Raw genomic sequence first — 16,705 nt, 5'->3', positions numbered from 1 at the left:
GGGTCATAATATATGCACATCATTTTTTTCTAAATAACTATGCTTATGTCCATGATCACTGCTAATGCCACCTCTGGTTAATGAACATTTTTTTAAATGGACAGACAGTGGTTATTGCAGAGACTCATAACTGGTTTAAGCACTGAGAATAAGTGACTGTTGTATACTCAGCCAATAAAACGGACATCATCTCTCCCAAGGCTCAAGGAACCTCACAAGAAAAGGATGTTAATCCCACAGCAAATTCTGAGCCACATTTGAAGCAAGCTTTATTAAATTCTGGTCAGAACAATGGACAATGGTATCAGGTCCCTACCTAAGATTTTCAGAGGATGGCCCCTATTTACATTAGCCAGAGGCTTACAAAGGCAAAACCCCACCTATCTCCATCCATTCAGGGGCAAAGGATATATCCTGACATATTTCCTGTCTATGTACCTTCAACCTACATGTGATCAAACACATCCTGTGCAGCTGGGGCATCAAAGCTTCTTTACAGAAGCAAAACCAAGTGGCTTGTTATTTTAGAAGAAAAACAGCACCAAGCATTCTAGGAAGTTATCTGTACTCAGGCAAGTAGGACTTGGAGGTTAGAGGCATTTCTGTTTCACAGATCTAAGCACAGTACTCTAAACTTAAAACACAACTTTAGCCACCACAAGGAACATATAAGAGATTACAGAATAGGGGAATAGGCGGAACATTCAAAGAAGGATCTAGCCCACTCTTGATTCACAGATGTAACATCTCCGTAACCTCGTCAACATCCTGTCATGGAGGGGAGAGGGCTCCTGAGGCTTCATCCCTCCCTTAAATGCAGTTAATGATTGATGGGGGAGGGAGAGACATTTTCTTCAGCGGTGTAGCAGTTGGTGTGGTGTCCATGCTCCTGTAAATAACCCTTCACCCATGCCCTTGAAACAACCTTAGTGGAAGTCATTGAGTCATAAAAGGAAACGACACGAAAGTAGAAAAGTACTGAGTAGAGAAAATCATTGTACAACTCAACCTCCAAGAAGATTCTTCTTGTAAAAATAATCCAGGGCAGCCAGTGCTACAGAAAAAAATCATGTCTCAACAAACGAAAGACCCTATGGAGTGAAGGCAGAATAAAAAACCAGGGGAAATCACAGTAAGAGGCTCTAGAAAGAGAAAGATCCCTCATACCAAAGTCTAGTAGAAGTCTCCTGTACAGTCAAGAATTCTGACAAAATTAGACTGCCTATGTGGTAACAATTTCTTTGTATATAGATAAAGTTTAAATAAGAAATTAAAATAGCAATAAGCTCTACCTAAATCCTAAGGGTATATGATCTCTTCAAGTAAGGCTTTACTCTCTTATCTGTGAGTTTATCCTGTAGCCCCTATGTACCATGGTTTTACCTTATCAGCTATAACCATATCAAAGTGTCCCAGGAACCACCCTATGATCCTATCTCTGGAAAAAAAAAAAAAAAAAAGAGTGGGGAGGGGTCCCTTAGAAACCTCTTGAACAGTGTAATTCCAGAAGTCACCAAAAATCATATATAGGAACACACACACACACACACAGACTCCACAAACACCACTCTGACAGTTTATTGTGGACTGTTCTCTCCTTAAGTGCTTTTTCTCTTAGCTCTATCTTTAAAACTATGCTAAAATTTCTTCTTAAAATTCTAACTCTGCTTCATACCGAATTCTTCTAAAACCCTCTGTGGTGTAGTCAAAAATTCCAGCTTCGCCTGAATAGAAAACTGCCAAGAATTCGTAGGGCTACTTCAGGCAACACTGCTTCTAGATCTATGGCTCTGGCTATGTTCTGCTGCTGCCGCTGACAGAGCAAGGTGTAGTGGTCAGAAATTCCATCACTAGAGAAGCCGAAGCAGAAGGATGGTAAATTTAAGGTCAGATGGAAGGATCAGGAGTTAAAGTTTATCCATGCCTGTATAAAGAGATCGAGGTCAGCCAGAACCACCTAAGAGCTTGTCTCAAACGAGAACAAAAATTAGCTGGGGGGGGGGGGGGGGGCACGGGACACAAGCTGTAGAAATGGCTATACACCAATGCAGTTGTTAAGAGTTAAGAGCACTCTCGTGTCTTGCAGAAGACTAAGATCAGTTCCCGCGTGGGCGCCTCATAACTGCCTGTAACTCCAGCTCCAGGGGTTCCAATACCCACCCTCTCCTGATCTCTGCTTGGACACCCCCTGTCCATACCCCCGGGGGGGGGGGGGGAAGGAAAACTTCAAATGCTTGGTAAGACTTTCGTACAGACCCAGCTCAAGTAGTCAATATAAGCTTATAGTTTATTTTTAAAGCAAGAAGAGTAGGTTCGGTAGGGGAGGCTTCCACACTTTTAGCATCTGGGGTTAAACACTGCCACTAATGCCTACTGTGTTTCCACAAGAGTGGAGAGGATCTACTGAGCAAATGGATGTGGTTTACCATGAAAGCCAGGTGTGGTGGCTCACGCTTGCAAATCTAGCACTCGAGAGGCTCAGGAGCTCCAAATACCTAAGTCCCAGACCCCTCTGCAGCCGCAGTTTGAGACCCCTGTCCTGTCTCTAGCTCAACAAAACCACCCCAATCGCTCTTAAAAGCAATGTTTCTACGATAGTGCTTTGTGAGGAGGAGAAAAATGCTGCTTAAACGGCAGCCGATGTCTCAGGAGTCCTTACTGCCCTGTTCTTCTACACATTAACAACCGGGAACCCCAACCAGCGCGTTGTGATGCAGGCAGAAAAACCAGAGAACTCGGAAGTCAGGCGCTTGCTGCGTCTGCGCATGCTCAGGAGCGGCTCCGGCTTAGCCCGGTTGGGCCGAACTCCGAGGGCGGAGTGCGGGCCACGTGGGGCTGCGTGACGTCATCTCCGGGCGCCGAGGGTGACTGGACTCGCGGCGCGCTCCCGGCGCTGAGGGCTGGGCTCGCTTTGGTTCGGAGGGCGGAAGTGCCCGCGGGGCTGTGCTCTGACCCCGGCGGCGGCGCCCTGTGCGGCTGCGCGCGCTCGGAGACTTCTGCTCCTGCGCCTCTGCAGGACAGTGAGAGCCCCGCAGGCAGGCAGGACCCGATTGAGCGTCTTCCCCGCTGCTGCGGCGAGCCGGAGCAGAGCCGGCACCTCGGGTAGGGATCCCGTGCGTCCGGGGCGCGGGAGTGTGTGGCGGAGGGTAGCCGGGCGAGCAGCGGGCGCAGGGAGCGCGCCCGGCGGCGATGGCGGGGGAGGCGGTGCCGCTGGGCGGAGGTGGGGTTGGCGAGACACTGCCCCCGGAGCCCTTGGGCCAGCCTGGCTGTCCCTTTGGGAAGTATGTCAGTTCCTTACTAAGGGCAGGAAATGTGGCATAGAGTCCGAAGCTCAAGTTAGGGGCTTGCACTTTCCGTGAGAGGTATTTAAATCGTAATTATTTCGGTGCATGTCGATTCTATCCAAACTCCGTGTTTACTCCACGCTATCTTCAGTGCCATTCTTTGAGTCTCAGTAATAATGCTCAATACTAACAAAGGCATTTTCTGTCAGTAAAACACTTTCATTTATTTAGTTACTTTCTTCGGATTGCTCTCAAAGAATACTCAAACTTGAGGAACCTAAGAAAGCCGTGTGGCTTGTACATTTTTCCCCCCTCTGAGGAAGCATAACGTGTCTTCACTAATCAGAACCCCGGGATTTATCAGGCAGCAGCTGTCCAAAGCCTTCTAGATAAGACCCTTGGGTTTTTGATACTGAATGCTTGGGTCTGATGGAAATATTCTGATTTCATTAGACTTTGAATTGAATTTGAGAACAAGGATATTGTCTTTACGGTAGTAGTTGTGAGAGGTGAGACTTGTTAACACTAAGTTTAAATGTACTTTGAGCCCAATTTTGTGGCCCACACCTTTAATTCCAGCACTGGGGAGGTGGAGGCAGGAGAATCCGGAGGTTAAGGCCAGCCTTGGCTACTTAGTTTGTTGCCATCCTGAAGGGCATGAGACTCTTTAAAACACACAGACGCCATCCCTACAGATCCCAAAACAACTTAGCATGCAACAAGGCCCTGGATTGGATCCTGAGCAGCACAAAACCAAACCCGAAAACAAAATGAAACTCAGCTGTGGTGGCTCAAGTTTATAATCCTTGTGTTTGAGAACCTGAGGTAGGAAAGTTACCTTGGAAGCTAGCCTTGACTACAGAGGAAGACCCTTTCTCAAAGAAGAACACACACACACACACACACACACACACACACACACACACACGGAATGCTTGCCTTTAATCCCAGGACTTGGGATCCTAGCCTGATCTACATAGTGAGTTCTAGACCAGCCAGGGTGACACAATGAGCTCTTGTGGGGAGGAGAGAGTATGCCAGGTGATGGAAAGTTCTAGAAAAAGGATAAATGAAATGGAATGGATAGGGTTGCTGGTGTACACGGGAGGTCATAATGCTGGCCACAGAAAAGGTAGACTTGAGTGAAGGTTAAGGCGAGGAAGGTGCCAAATGGAAAGGTCATACTAGCCAGTTCCATTGGCAAAGAATGATTAGGGTGAAGAAGAGTACACAAATAGAGATGAGGCAAGGTCCTCGTGGGCTTTGTAAAAACTTGCATTTTTCTTTTTAATCTTAATGTGTATGTGTGTTTTGCCTGCATATATGTATGCCCATTATTTTTATGCCTTGTGCCCACGAAGGAACTCCCTAGAACTGGAGTTATGAAGGATGTGAGTCACCATGTGGGACTGGGAGCCAAACCCATGTCCTCTGTAAGAGCAGCCGATGCTCGTGACCACGGAGCCATCTCGCCAAACCCTACTTTTTATTTTTTACTTTTTTATTTTATTTTTCTTTATTTTTTGAGACAGGATCTCACTCTGACCCTGACAGGACCAGAACATTTTTGTACATCAGGCTGGACTTGAACTCACAGAGATCCACCTGCCTCTGCCTTCTGAGGGCTAGGATTAAAGGATTCTTCTCTTCCCTCCTCCCTTATTTTCCCCCCTTCTTTCTCTCTTTCCCCTTTTCTCCTTTTTCCTTCCTCCCCCCCCCCCCCCTTATTTTTCTTTGTAGAGGGTTTCTCTGTATATCCCTAGTTGTTCTGGAACTTACTCTGTAGACCATGCTGGCCCTCGAGCTCAGAGATCCACTCTCAGAGCTGGGATTAAAGGCATACACCACCACCACTGGCTCTCATTTTTACTTTTGTTTGTTTGTTTGTTGTTAAATAGGTTTTCTGAGACAGGGTTTCTCTGTGTAAAGAGGCCTGGCTGCCTTGGAACATGCTGTGTAGACCGGGCTGGCCTGAACTCACGTAGATTGTCTCAAGCAAGAAGTCGATACACATAGTGTAGCAAAAGTTATATTTTATTATGTTGAGGATCATCATACAATATTCACACTCTAAATTCCTAAGCATCTTCCTAAGCCTATTTCTCCAAGGCTGCTCACCTGTTCCCCTTATCTTCGCTAAAGGTCAGGTGTTTAACAGAAGTCTGTGCTTCAAGCTCAGGTCAGGCTCCTGGGGGAGACTCTCCAGCCACAGGGCAGGTCAAGGTGATAGCTCTCCAGATGTGTAGAGCAGAACATTGCTCTTGGTTTCTGCTTATATACTGTCCAGTGGGCATCATGGTGAGTGATGTCGCTGGGTTCTGATTATCAAATGTAGCCGTGGTTATAGTGGGGTTCCTGACTAAGTTGATTTTACATGTCTAAAAGGTGTTTGTTTTGTTTTGTTTTTTAACTATGCTCATTACAAAGATCAACCTGCCTCTTTTCTCCTGGGTGCTGGGATTAAAGGGGTACGCCATCACTACCTGACTTCTAATTTTTACTTTTAATGAGATGAATTTGAACCAGGAGCAAATTGATCTAAGTTGAATCTTGAAGTGATCTGATGGTCACGTTGGCTGGAGAAATAAAGGTCAGAGTGGCTTAGGTCTGTTCTGCTTGAGAATGATTGTAGTTTGGCTTCTAGATTGGAGTAGTTGAGTATGAAAACATGGTTAGGAATGATCGCACGGTGTGGGGGCAGAGGACGGTTGAGTGGAGTTTATGCTTACTGTAGTGGAGGAGAACGCAGTATCAGGAGAGAAGCAGCATCTGAAGTCATTTTCATTTGTGCATGTGTTAAACTTCCCAGCGTGCCAGTATGTGGTAAATACTTGTGAAACAAGTTCAGAAGTCTAAGCTGAAGATATAAATGTAAGTTTTAAGAAATGTATTTGGTATTTAAAGTCAGTTGAAAGATGCCCGGGGTATGTTTCCTTTGGAGGGAGGGAGACACAAAGAGATAAAGAGGGAGCATAAAATTCTCTCCCTCTCCCCACCCCAGGGCGGAGCCATTTAGTAAATTCCTGCTGAAAATGACTGAACCCAGGGGTTAAGAGGAGATAGAAATAGGGTCTTGAGCCAGGTGTGGTGTGGTGCAGCAACGCCTTTAATCCCAGAACTCAGGAGGCAGAGGCAGACACATTTCGGAGTTTGAGCCCAGCATAGTCTGCAAATTGAGTTCCTGGACAGCCAGAGCTAGACACATAGAAACCCTGTCTCGAAAAAACAAACAAAAAAATAGGGTCATGAGACAGCAAGGGGAAAAGGAAGGAAATGGTGAAACTTTATGGAGACCATCTGGGTTGTTGATACAGGAAAGTGGGGGAGATAGATGGGCTGGAGGAATGTAGGGATACTAGACATTCCCTAAGACCCATGTTTGAAGCTGTTTGTAAATTTAAGGAGAGACTAGCCACTGTCCATTACTGTCATTCTTCCTTGGGTAGGTATATGTCTGTCTCCTTCCAGCCCACTCTAAACATTCTAGGTCCAGTACTCATGTTCTTATTCATCAGTTGCTAAATTGCCTCCCATTTCACCTCTTTACCTCCAGGCTTGGCCTCCATGCACAGCTTTGAGATTCTTGTCTCATTTCACCTTTCTCAAACCTCACAGGTTCTCTGTGGCCACTGGATGGAATTGATACCGTAACTGCTTTTCATGTGACATGCTTCATGAGCTTCCACAGGTTTGACAGTAAAGGAATTGCTAGCATTTGCCGCATGTCTCTTAGTGTATCAAATACCTTGCAGGTTTTCCCTCTGGAACAACCTTGTGACTTAATGTTAATTTCATCCCATAGGAAAAGGAAATTGGGGCTTAGTGGAGTGCCTCATCTGGGCTCACATGTAATACTGAAGCCTTTATAGCATTAACTCTCATGTAATATTCCCAGGCAAAAGTTTGCTAAAAAGTTGGCACATGTTGTTTCTGCATACTTAGCTTTATTGATGGGCTTTCCTCTGTTTGGATACATAGAGTTCTTAATGTGATGCATCAGAGGTGTTTCCAAGCTTTTTGATAAACAGGAGCAAGGCACAGTTAGCTGCTACTTTTCGTCTTTTTGAAATAGGGTCTTGCCATGTAGTCTGGGCTGGTCCCTTACTCTTGTTTGTAGGGTATCTTTAGCCTTATCCTACTGCATGTTACAACACCATGGCCAAGAGCAACTTGGGGAGGAAAGGATTTATTTCAGCTTTGTGTTCTGAAATCACAGTCCATCTTGAAGGGAAGTCAGGGCAGGAACATGGAGTCAGGAGCTGAAGCAGAGGCCTTGGAGGAATGGTGCATACCTGCTTGCTCCATTGTTTGCTCAGCCCGCTTTCTTATCCCAGGCAGACACATTGGCCCAGGTGTGGCATTGCCAGTCCTCAGTGGAATGGGTCCTTCCACATCAATCATTAATCAAGAAAATGTCTTATAGACTTTCCTGTAGGGCAGTCTTATGGAGACATTTTTCTAAAGATTTCTTCTTCCTAGATATGTCTGGCTTTGTGTCTAGTTGGAAAAAACAAAACAAAACAAAACAAAAAAACACAGCTCAATAGTTTTGGCTGACCTAACACTAGCGATGTTTCTGTCTCAGACTCCAATGAACTGTTTGTCACAGTAATGGCAAATAACGTGATTTTCCCTCCCCTCTCCCCCTTTTTCTTCAGGGCTAGGAATTGAACCCAGGGTCTCATACATGCTAGATAGGCACTCTACTGCTAAGCCGTGCCCCACACTTGGAGTGTGGAATGCTGACCTTCAAGCCTGGTAGCCAGATGTGTTCAGATGTTCACTCTTGTGCCTGGCAGCTGCAGTAAGTTGTAGGCTCACAAGGATAAACAGTCCGCTCTCCATTTATCATGTTGCTCAGCTGTGACATAAATTAGTTAGATATTAAATGCACTTTTAACTTACGTTATTTTCCTTTTGGATTTTTGAGACAGGGTCTGTAACCCGGGCTGGCCTTGAACTTAGGAGATAGCCAAAGCCAACTGTGAATTGCCAATCCTCCTGCCTCCACATCCCAAGTACTGGGATTATAGGCATTCCCCACCACACTCCATTTATGATGATTTCAACTTAAATTCTTTTCTGAGGAATCATAAAGAGGACGACTACATACATTCTTTCTCTGTCCATTTGTTGCCATCCTTTAAGTACCACATATATTATTTGTGTTTACTTATTTATTGTGGGATGGTGTGGTGTATGAGTGTGCTTGCACACACTGTAGGGGAGGCATGAGTGTGTAGAGGTTGGTAGGGCATCCAGCTGTACTCCCCCTGTTCTTTGAGGTGGTCTCACTGACGTGTCTCCATCATTACAGCGCTGGGGTTACAGATGCTACCACACCTGACTGGACATCTGAACTTCCCCAGCAAGCACTTTACCAACAGCCTTTCTCAGTTCTTTGAATGCTACAGATCCTCTAATATTTAACTCCTCTTCCTCCTTATAAAAACTGATAGAGAGCCAGAGGAAGTGAACTTCTGCAGCAAAACAGTTTCGTCCTGTTGGACAGGACAGGACCTTTGCACACATGATATCACAGCTGCTAAGACTACATGCACAAGACCTGTGCAAGAGCAAGGCAGCCAACATCCCAGTGTGGGTGGGGTGGGGGTGGGGAGCTCATGCAGTTTCTGGAGCTGAGGAGCTATGGCTGCTGGGAGAGGGAGAGTCAGTTTTCTTAACATTGCCAAGAGAAGTGCTCATGTCCCAGTAGATTGTCCTATACCCATGTAAATATAGATGAACTCTGAGAAAAAGCACAGGGAGCTGGGAAGGAGTGGGGTGAGGTTGGAGAGGTGGTAGATTTGATCAAACTATATGCATGTATGAAATTCTCAAATGTTTAAAAAAGACTGACAAGGTAACATTTATTTGACTATTTACCATGGACAAAGGAGTATTTGGGGCTAAAGGGGATGTTAGCAAACTGCAGTAAAATGGAAAGAATGGGACTAGGAGACCTTGAGTGTGGCTTCTGGTACTGACTCAGCTCCTTTTTTGGCTATAGGATTTTAGAAAATAATTAACTATTCCATCTCAGATTTATCCTTTATATTATAGAATGAGAACATAGAGGCTTGTGTATATCAAGTGTGAGGTGGTATAAATATATAGTATTTCTAGAGATTTAAAACTGTTATCTGAGGCCAAGCAATGCAAGCGTATAATCCCAGCACTTGGGAGTGAAGCAGAAGAATCAGAAATTCAAGGGAAGTCTATATTACATAATAAGTTTGAGTCGTTCCCCCACACCCCCTCCCCGGGCTACAGAGACCCTGTTTTTACCCCCCCCCCCCCACACACAATCATTTGAGTTTTGTGTAATCTCATTCTTTCACATCATTTTGGAGGCTCATGTACTCTTTCAAAAAAAAAAAAAAGCTTAAAAGATCTGGACAATGTATTTGGGTACCTACTACGTTCCAGATAGCGTACCAAATGTCAGAAGTAAAATGGTGTGTGAACTATAGTCCTTTTCCCTAAGGAAATGCATGACTGTCTACTGAAGGTGACACATACACAGATAAACCCCTTGAATAGAAGCTTGTCAGTTCTGTAGAAGAGGAGAAGTAAAGGTGGTTATATATTTTAAGCTTATTATTCATTATATGTGAACTTTTTTCTCTTAGTAGTAGTAGCTCTTTGTTTGTCTGCATGTGGGTATGTGCACCTGTATTCCAGTATCAGTGGAGTTCATAGGTGTCAGATATCTTGGTGCTCGTGTTGTAGATAGTAGTGTTCTGCCTGATGATGTGCTGGGAATCAAACCTGGATCTTCTGGAAGAGCGTCAGTGCTCTTAACCACTGAACCATCCACAGCCCCTAGATGAGCATTTAATATTGAATGTATAATTTGAAGTAATAAATAGCCTTACTTACATTCCACTAATCTCTTAGGCAGTTTGGTTTGCAAAATGTATGTCCACAGTACCATGTTCTTCTTTCCTGACCTACCTTGGCTCACTTGGCTTCACTTCTCCTGAAGTCCATGTATATATTTGGCCAAATGTGGCCAGCAATGGGGAGGCATCAGGTGTTCTGTCTGGGCCACAGTTTTAAACTCTGTCTCAAAAACTAAAAACGAAAGGAAGAATTGCAAATTGGATATAAACTCCTGGTTTATTTATTGGAGTGTGTACCAACTGCAGAATGCTCATAAACATGGCTGGATTACAAGATGTTAAAGCCCATTTCTCCCTGGGCATGGTGGTTCTTGTCTTTAATCCTACCACTCTGGAGGCAGAGGTAGGTGGAGCTCTGTGAATTCAAGGCCAGCCTGGTTTACATACTGAGTTCTAGGACAGCCAGGGTTACAGAGTGAGACTGTTTCTTTCTTTCTTTCTTTCTTTCTTTCTTTCTTTCTTTCTTTCTTTCTTTCTTTCTTTCTTTCTTTCTTTCTTCTTTCTTTCTTTCTTTCTTCTTTCTTTCTTTCTTTCTCTCTCTCTCTCTCTCTTTCTTTCTTTCTCTCTCTTATTTTTAGATTTATTTATTTATTTTAGTCTTATTTATTCAGCCTGTGCACCAGAAATGGGCACCAGATCTCACTATAGATGGTTATGAGCCACTGTGTGGTTGCTGGGAATTGAACGCAGGACCTTTGGAAGAACAGCCAGTGTTCTTAACTTCTGTGCCTGCTCGCCAGTCCATGAGACCCTTTCTTCAGGGGAAGAAAACAAACAAACAAAACCCTAAAAAAACCTGAGAAACCAAAACCAAAAAAGGGCCATGCCTCTAGTTGAGTTTTGAGGTGTTTTCCATTCTTCCAAGTCTGTCCTTGTATCTCTTTTGAGGAGAGACCTAGAAATTAAGAGAGTGTTGCTCATTTCTTTGTTCTGATATAGGAAGGAGAAGAGCAGAAGAGAATGACATGGAATGAGCAAGATGTTCAGTTTCTGGCAGCCTAGATAGGAAGAAAGTCACATCTAGGCATGGTGTTGCGGTTTATGGTGATTGTGTATCTAGAATAGTGTTTTGGACTCCTACCAATTGGGTCTTTATTTCTTGGGAAGGAGAAGAGCCTTCCCAATGTGGCTTTGCCATTTTAAGTTTCATTTGTTGCCAGTTATTTTCTGCCTGCATTTTCTGAGAAGAAAGGTCGTCTGGTGTGACAATATTGAGAGTGACTTGTGTGTGTGTGGTAATGGGGATTGAACCCAAGATCTGAAATTTAGTGTTTGTGAGTTTAAGGAGAGATCGTTCTAGGTGCATTGAATTGTCACTAGGGTACACCTTAAGTCTGTTAATGAAGGAAGTCTTTGTTTTCTCTGAGGAGAGGTGTAGCTGCCCATTGACTGGATGTATCAGAGTTACAGAAGTCCGTGCTTCCTACTTTGTGCAGGCCATCACTTTTGCTAGGCAACACTCAGTCACTGAGCTCTAACTCTAAAGCTCATTTTCTTTTTGCAACAGGGTTTTACTAAGTTGTCCAGGCTGGCCTTGACTTTAATCTACAGTCCAGGCCTTGAATTTAATGATCCTCCTGCCCTGGCTTCTTGAGTAGCTATAATTGCAGACCTCCTCCATGATGCCTAGTTGATAGTGACTCTTGAGCATTTAAATTGCAAATCAAATGGGTTAGCAATACAGCTCAATGGTAGAGTACTTGCCTACTATGTCTAGAGCACTGCTTTTGACTGCAATACTACAAGAAGAAATGAAACAAGCAAGGAGGAAAAAAAACCAACCTAAAACTATATGAAGTTTTCTTCAAATCTTTTTGTTCAGAAACTTTTTCATTGTTTTCTCTTGAGGGAGAGTCATAGCTGACAGTTGATTGGATGTATCAAGGTTCCAAACACCAGTGCTCACTAGTTTATGTCATTCAACTTTAGATTTGTCTGTTAGTGTGTCTTAGTTAGGTTTTCTTAGGTTATAATAAAATATGATGAACAAAAGCAACTTGGGAAGAAACAGTGTATTTCCTATTATGTGTCCAAGTAACAGTTGATCAGAAAGAGGAAGTCAGGACAGGACCCTGGAGGGAGGAACTGAAGCAGGGACCATGGAGGAATGCTGCTTACTGGCTTGCTTCTTCTGGCTTTCTTAGTTTGCTTTCTTAGGACGGGTTCTCTCTGTAACCCTGGCTGTCCTGGAACTCACTCTGTAGACCAGGCTGGCCTCGAACTCAGAGATCCCCTTGCCTCCTCCTAAATCCTGGGACTAAAGGCCTGTGCCACCAACCACCAGGTCTCAGTTTTCTTTCTTATACACCCCAGGACCACCTGCCCATAAATGACGCTCCCACAGTGGGCCAACCCCTTCCGCATCATAAATCAAGAAAATGCTTTACCAGCTTGCTCACAGCCAAGCTGATGGAGGCGTTTCAGATTGTTTGTTTGTTTATACATACATTACGTGCAGTATTCTGCCTGCATGTGTGCCAACAGGCCAGAAGAGGGCATCAGATAATCATAGATGGTTTTGAGCCACAATGTGGCTGCAAGGAACTGAACTCCGGACCTTGCTCTTGACCTCTGAGCCATCTCTCCAGCACCCTGATGGAGGTTTTTTTTTTTTTTTTTTTAATGAAGTTCTCTCTTTCAAATGACTAGCTTGTGTCAGGTTGATAAGGAAAAAACCTAACAATAAGAACCCAAACATCTTAGGTGGGTAGGTACACATACATGTATAATCAATCCCAGCAGAGATAGGCTGAGCTCTGTGAGTTCCAGGCCACCCTGGTCTGCATACTGAGCCCTGATCTCAAAACATAATAAACCCAATCAGAAAATAACCAAAACCTGATTATTTTTTTAATTAAAAAACATTTAAAACTTATTTTAAACTTTTCATATTAAAAAATTTCACCCAAAGACTATGCAATTCAGTGAACTTCTATATAGAGTAGCCATTTGAAACAGAAGCTGTATATCTTCACATTGGATTTTATTTATTTGTTTTATTTTTGGTTTTCTAGCACAGGATTTCTCTGTGTAGCCCTGGCTGTTCTGGAACTTGCCCCGTAGACCAGACTGGCCTCAAACTCACAGAGGCCCATCTGCCTCTGTCTCCCTATAGGTGTGATTAAAGGTGTACACCACCACCGCTCCACCACATTGGATTTTATATTTCCACTATTTTATGCACTTAACCACCACCAAAAAACAAACAAACAAGACAGAGTTAGAACTAAAAAAAAGTTATCGTTATATATGTAGATAAAACATTCATAAACATAAAATAATAAATCTTACAAGAATTTTGAAGTGATACTTGCCTAGGCCCATAATTTTGGAGGGAACCGTATAGTTATTTAGGATTTTTTTCATTATACATTATAATAAGTAATGAATTAAGTGCCCATGGGGCAAAGGGGAACACTTTTATGGTAATATGTTGAACCTTAATGACCAGGTAGTACTTCTTTGGATTGTTGTAAGCATTATCAGCAGTGTGTATCTCATCACGTATGCAGGTGGCATGGAGTATGAGCACCGGAAGACACTGGGTAGAGGTCATGAGAATTGTCCTTCCTGATAATGAGACTTTCCTTGTGTGCAGAATTAGTACAAGATTGTAGAGTAGGGAATATTTTGAGTTGTAGAAGTAGTTCACTGGGATAGAGGACTGTTGATTCACTTTACAAAGTGAGCAAAAGTTGGAGGAAAAACAACAGCATAAATCCTAGGCTGGGGGAGTAGGAACACAGAAGTAGGTGTTCAGGCGCCAGATCCTACTAGGGTTATAAAAAGAAGTGTGATAATTACAGGTGGAAATATGGGCTTCAAATTATGGATCTGATGGAACTTAGAATAGGAAATAGGCTTAATAAAGGTTGTTTTGTTTTGGTTTTCAGGCAGGGGCTGTGTGGCTCAGATTGAATTCATGAGGCTTATAGGCATGCGCCACCAAACCCAGTTCTTGGTTGGTGCACACTGAGCTCATTTGTAGCCTGAAGTAAATCTTTTATTTTTGGGGAGGAATAATATGCAGGGTAGGAGAGGTTAAAGATATTGGATGTAATTTTGTGAATGATCTTTTCAAATTGGATTAAGAGCATAGGTACAAGGTTTTCTTTTAGGTGAGTGGTAAGAGTCTACAGGACTTGGAAGAATAACAGAAGTATAGTTACTATTTTGAGATGGTTCTTATATATTACTTGAATATGTAATTAACATTACATGTACGTGCACACACACATTTTTTTGAGACTGTCTTACTGAGTAGCTCAGTCCTGCTTCAGACTCTTCTGTCTCAGCCTCTCTAGTATACCAGTTACCACTCCTGACTTCTTTCTGGTTCTTGTTGTTGTTTGTTTTGTTTTGAGACATAGCTTTGGCTGTTCTAGAACTCATGCAGAGTAGGCTTCTGTAGACCAGGCTGGCATCGTACTCCGAGAAATCACCTGTCCTTGCCTCTTGAGTACTGGGATTAAAGCTCACTGTGTATCAGTGAGGCCTGTGAGTATGTCTATGTAATATTTTTATTAATTCTTGTAAGAATCGGACTAATGCTGTTTATTTTGTTTCTAGTTTGGCTTTGGTTGAAGAAAGATTAGCCTATATGTACTGCTTTACCCACTGGAAGAATGACAGATGACAAAGATGTGCTTCGAGATGTGTGGTTTGGACGAATTCCAACTTGCTTTACTCTCTATCAGGATGAGATAACTGAAAGAGAAGCAGAGCCATACTATGTAAGTGTATTGGTGCTTGCCAACGAGATCTTTGTCTATTATAAATAAGAGTTTTAGAATCTGGAGGACTTCACTGATTGATTGATTGATTGATTGATTGATTGATTGATTTGCTTTATGCCTCAATCACAGCTTCCCCTCCCTCCTTTCCTTTCAGTCCCTCCCCCATGTCATGTCCCCATCCCTTTCCCCTCTGAAACAGGGAGGAAGCCTTCACTTTTCAATGTTGTTTTTCGTTTCCTTTTTGTTCTGTGCCATGCAGTGCATCCCGACTGCAGTTTCCCCTCACTCGGCTCCTCCCAGTCCCTCTCCTCACCTGTGTGTAACTACTCCATGCTGTTGGCAAGGTTAGGAGACTGGCTGATCACTTGGCAGGCCATGTGCTTACTGTGTGAGTGTGAGGGCCTGAGTCTGGTACCCCAGGAACCACAAAAACCTGCTGGATGCCTGTCGTGTCAGCGCTGGGAAGGCAGACAAGGAAGGGTCCCTAGAGCGGGCAGCCAGTCAAGCCAAACCAGTGAGCTCCTGATCTAGTGGTGTTTCAGGAAGGTGGAGAGTGGGTGGAGAATGGCTCAGTGGTTTAGAACACTTGCTGCCCTTATAGAGGACCCTGGTTCAGTTCTGAACACCTATGTGGCGCCTCACAGCCATCTGTAACATGGGTACCAGGGCATCTTGACACCCTGCTGGCCGCCTTGGATACCAGGCATTCTTGTGCTGCACATACATACATGCAGGCAAGAGACTCATACAAAAGAGTGATGGAAGAAGACACCCGACATTGATCTTGGGTTTCTACATGTATGTGCACATACACCTGACATACGATAAATGAATGAATGAATGAATGAATGAATGAATGAATGAATAGGTAAATAGATAAATAAATAGATAAGTAAGTAAGCAAGCAAGCAAGCAAATAAATAAATAAATACAAATAAATAGGGGCCCAGAGAGACAGCTAAGCAGAGAAGTTCACGTACTGTTCTGCAGAAGACCCGATTTTACTTCCCAGTACCCACGGTGGTAGCTTACAGCCCCCTGTAAAGCCTAGCTCTGCCCTTCAGAGACACCTGCACAAACACACAGACATAGAGTAGACACATATAATTTAAAATAATAACAAATCTTTAAGATAAATGCATCCCCTCTACTCATGCTGTACACAGACACACACACTCATTGTAGACCTACTGATACACGTTCTTTTTGTGTGTACATTCATTCAGCTATGTAAGAGCAGAGTCAGGCCAGGGCTATCTCGATGATAGAGCACGGGCTTAGCATGCCGGTACTTACCACACACAGGCATGTACTGTCACACATGGTAGTGGAATCATAAGCAGTGTGCTGTGTTTTAGTAGGAAGCTATTTTTTAATAATAGGTTCACATTGGATTTTGTTTGTCTTTTTATGTTTACAGACACGGTTTCTTGCTGTATCTGTGGCTGTCCTAGAACTCACTCTGCAGATCAGGCTGATCTCAAACTCACAGAGATGCTCCTGCCTCTGCCTGCCAAGTGCTGGTATTAAAGGCGTGCACCACAACTACCTGGCCAGGTTGGCTTTTTTTTAAGTTTTATTTTAGGTGTATTTGTATTTTCCCTCATGCACTGCAATGCTACATGATTCAGTACCTGAGGAAGCCAGAAGAGGTTGCCAGATCCTCTCGTACTGGAGTTACACTCTCAATTGTGGTGTGTCATGTGGGTGCTGGGAACTGAACCCAGGTCCTCTGCAAGAGTAACCAGTGCTTTTAACCCCAGATTGGATTTTTAAAGTA

General features: G+C 43.6%; 1 protein-coding gene across 3 annotated transcripts in view; it reads left to right on the top strand.

The window, feature by feature from the left end:
* The first annotated feature begins 2,882 nt into the window (after positions 1–2,882).
* The window catches only part of Atg5 (autophagy related 5), a 92,712-nt gene continuing 78,889 nt past the window's right edge, over positions 2,883–16,705 (top strand). Inside the window, exons 1-2 of one of the 3 annotated variants that reach the window (XM_055616187.1) lie at positions 2,883–3,102; positions 14,759–14,922. In XM_055616187.1, the coding sequence (XP_055472162.1) occupies positions 14,815–14,922 (108 nt within the window). In that variant the 5' untranslated portion in view covers positions 2,883–3,102; positions 14,759–14,814. Of the gene's footprint in view, positions 3,103–14,758; positions 14,923–16,345; positions 16,483–16,705 lie in introns of those variants that run through there. The other 2 variants (XM_055616186.1, XM_055616188.1) reach the window with 2 other exon arrangements.

The sequence above is a fragment of the Psammomys obesus genome, unplaced genomic scaffold, assembly GCF_907164565.1.
Source record: "Psammomys obesus unplaced genomic scaffold, mPsaObe1.curated_primary_1811, whole genome shotgun sequence".
In the NCBI taxonomy this organism is placed as follows: domain Eukaryota; kingdom Metazoa; phylum Chordata; class Mammalia; order Rodentia; family Muridae; genus Psammomys; species Psammomys obesus.
This window is presented reverse-complemented; position numbering and strand designations above follow the sequence as displayed.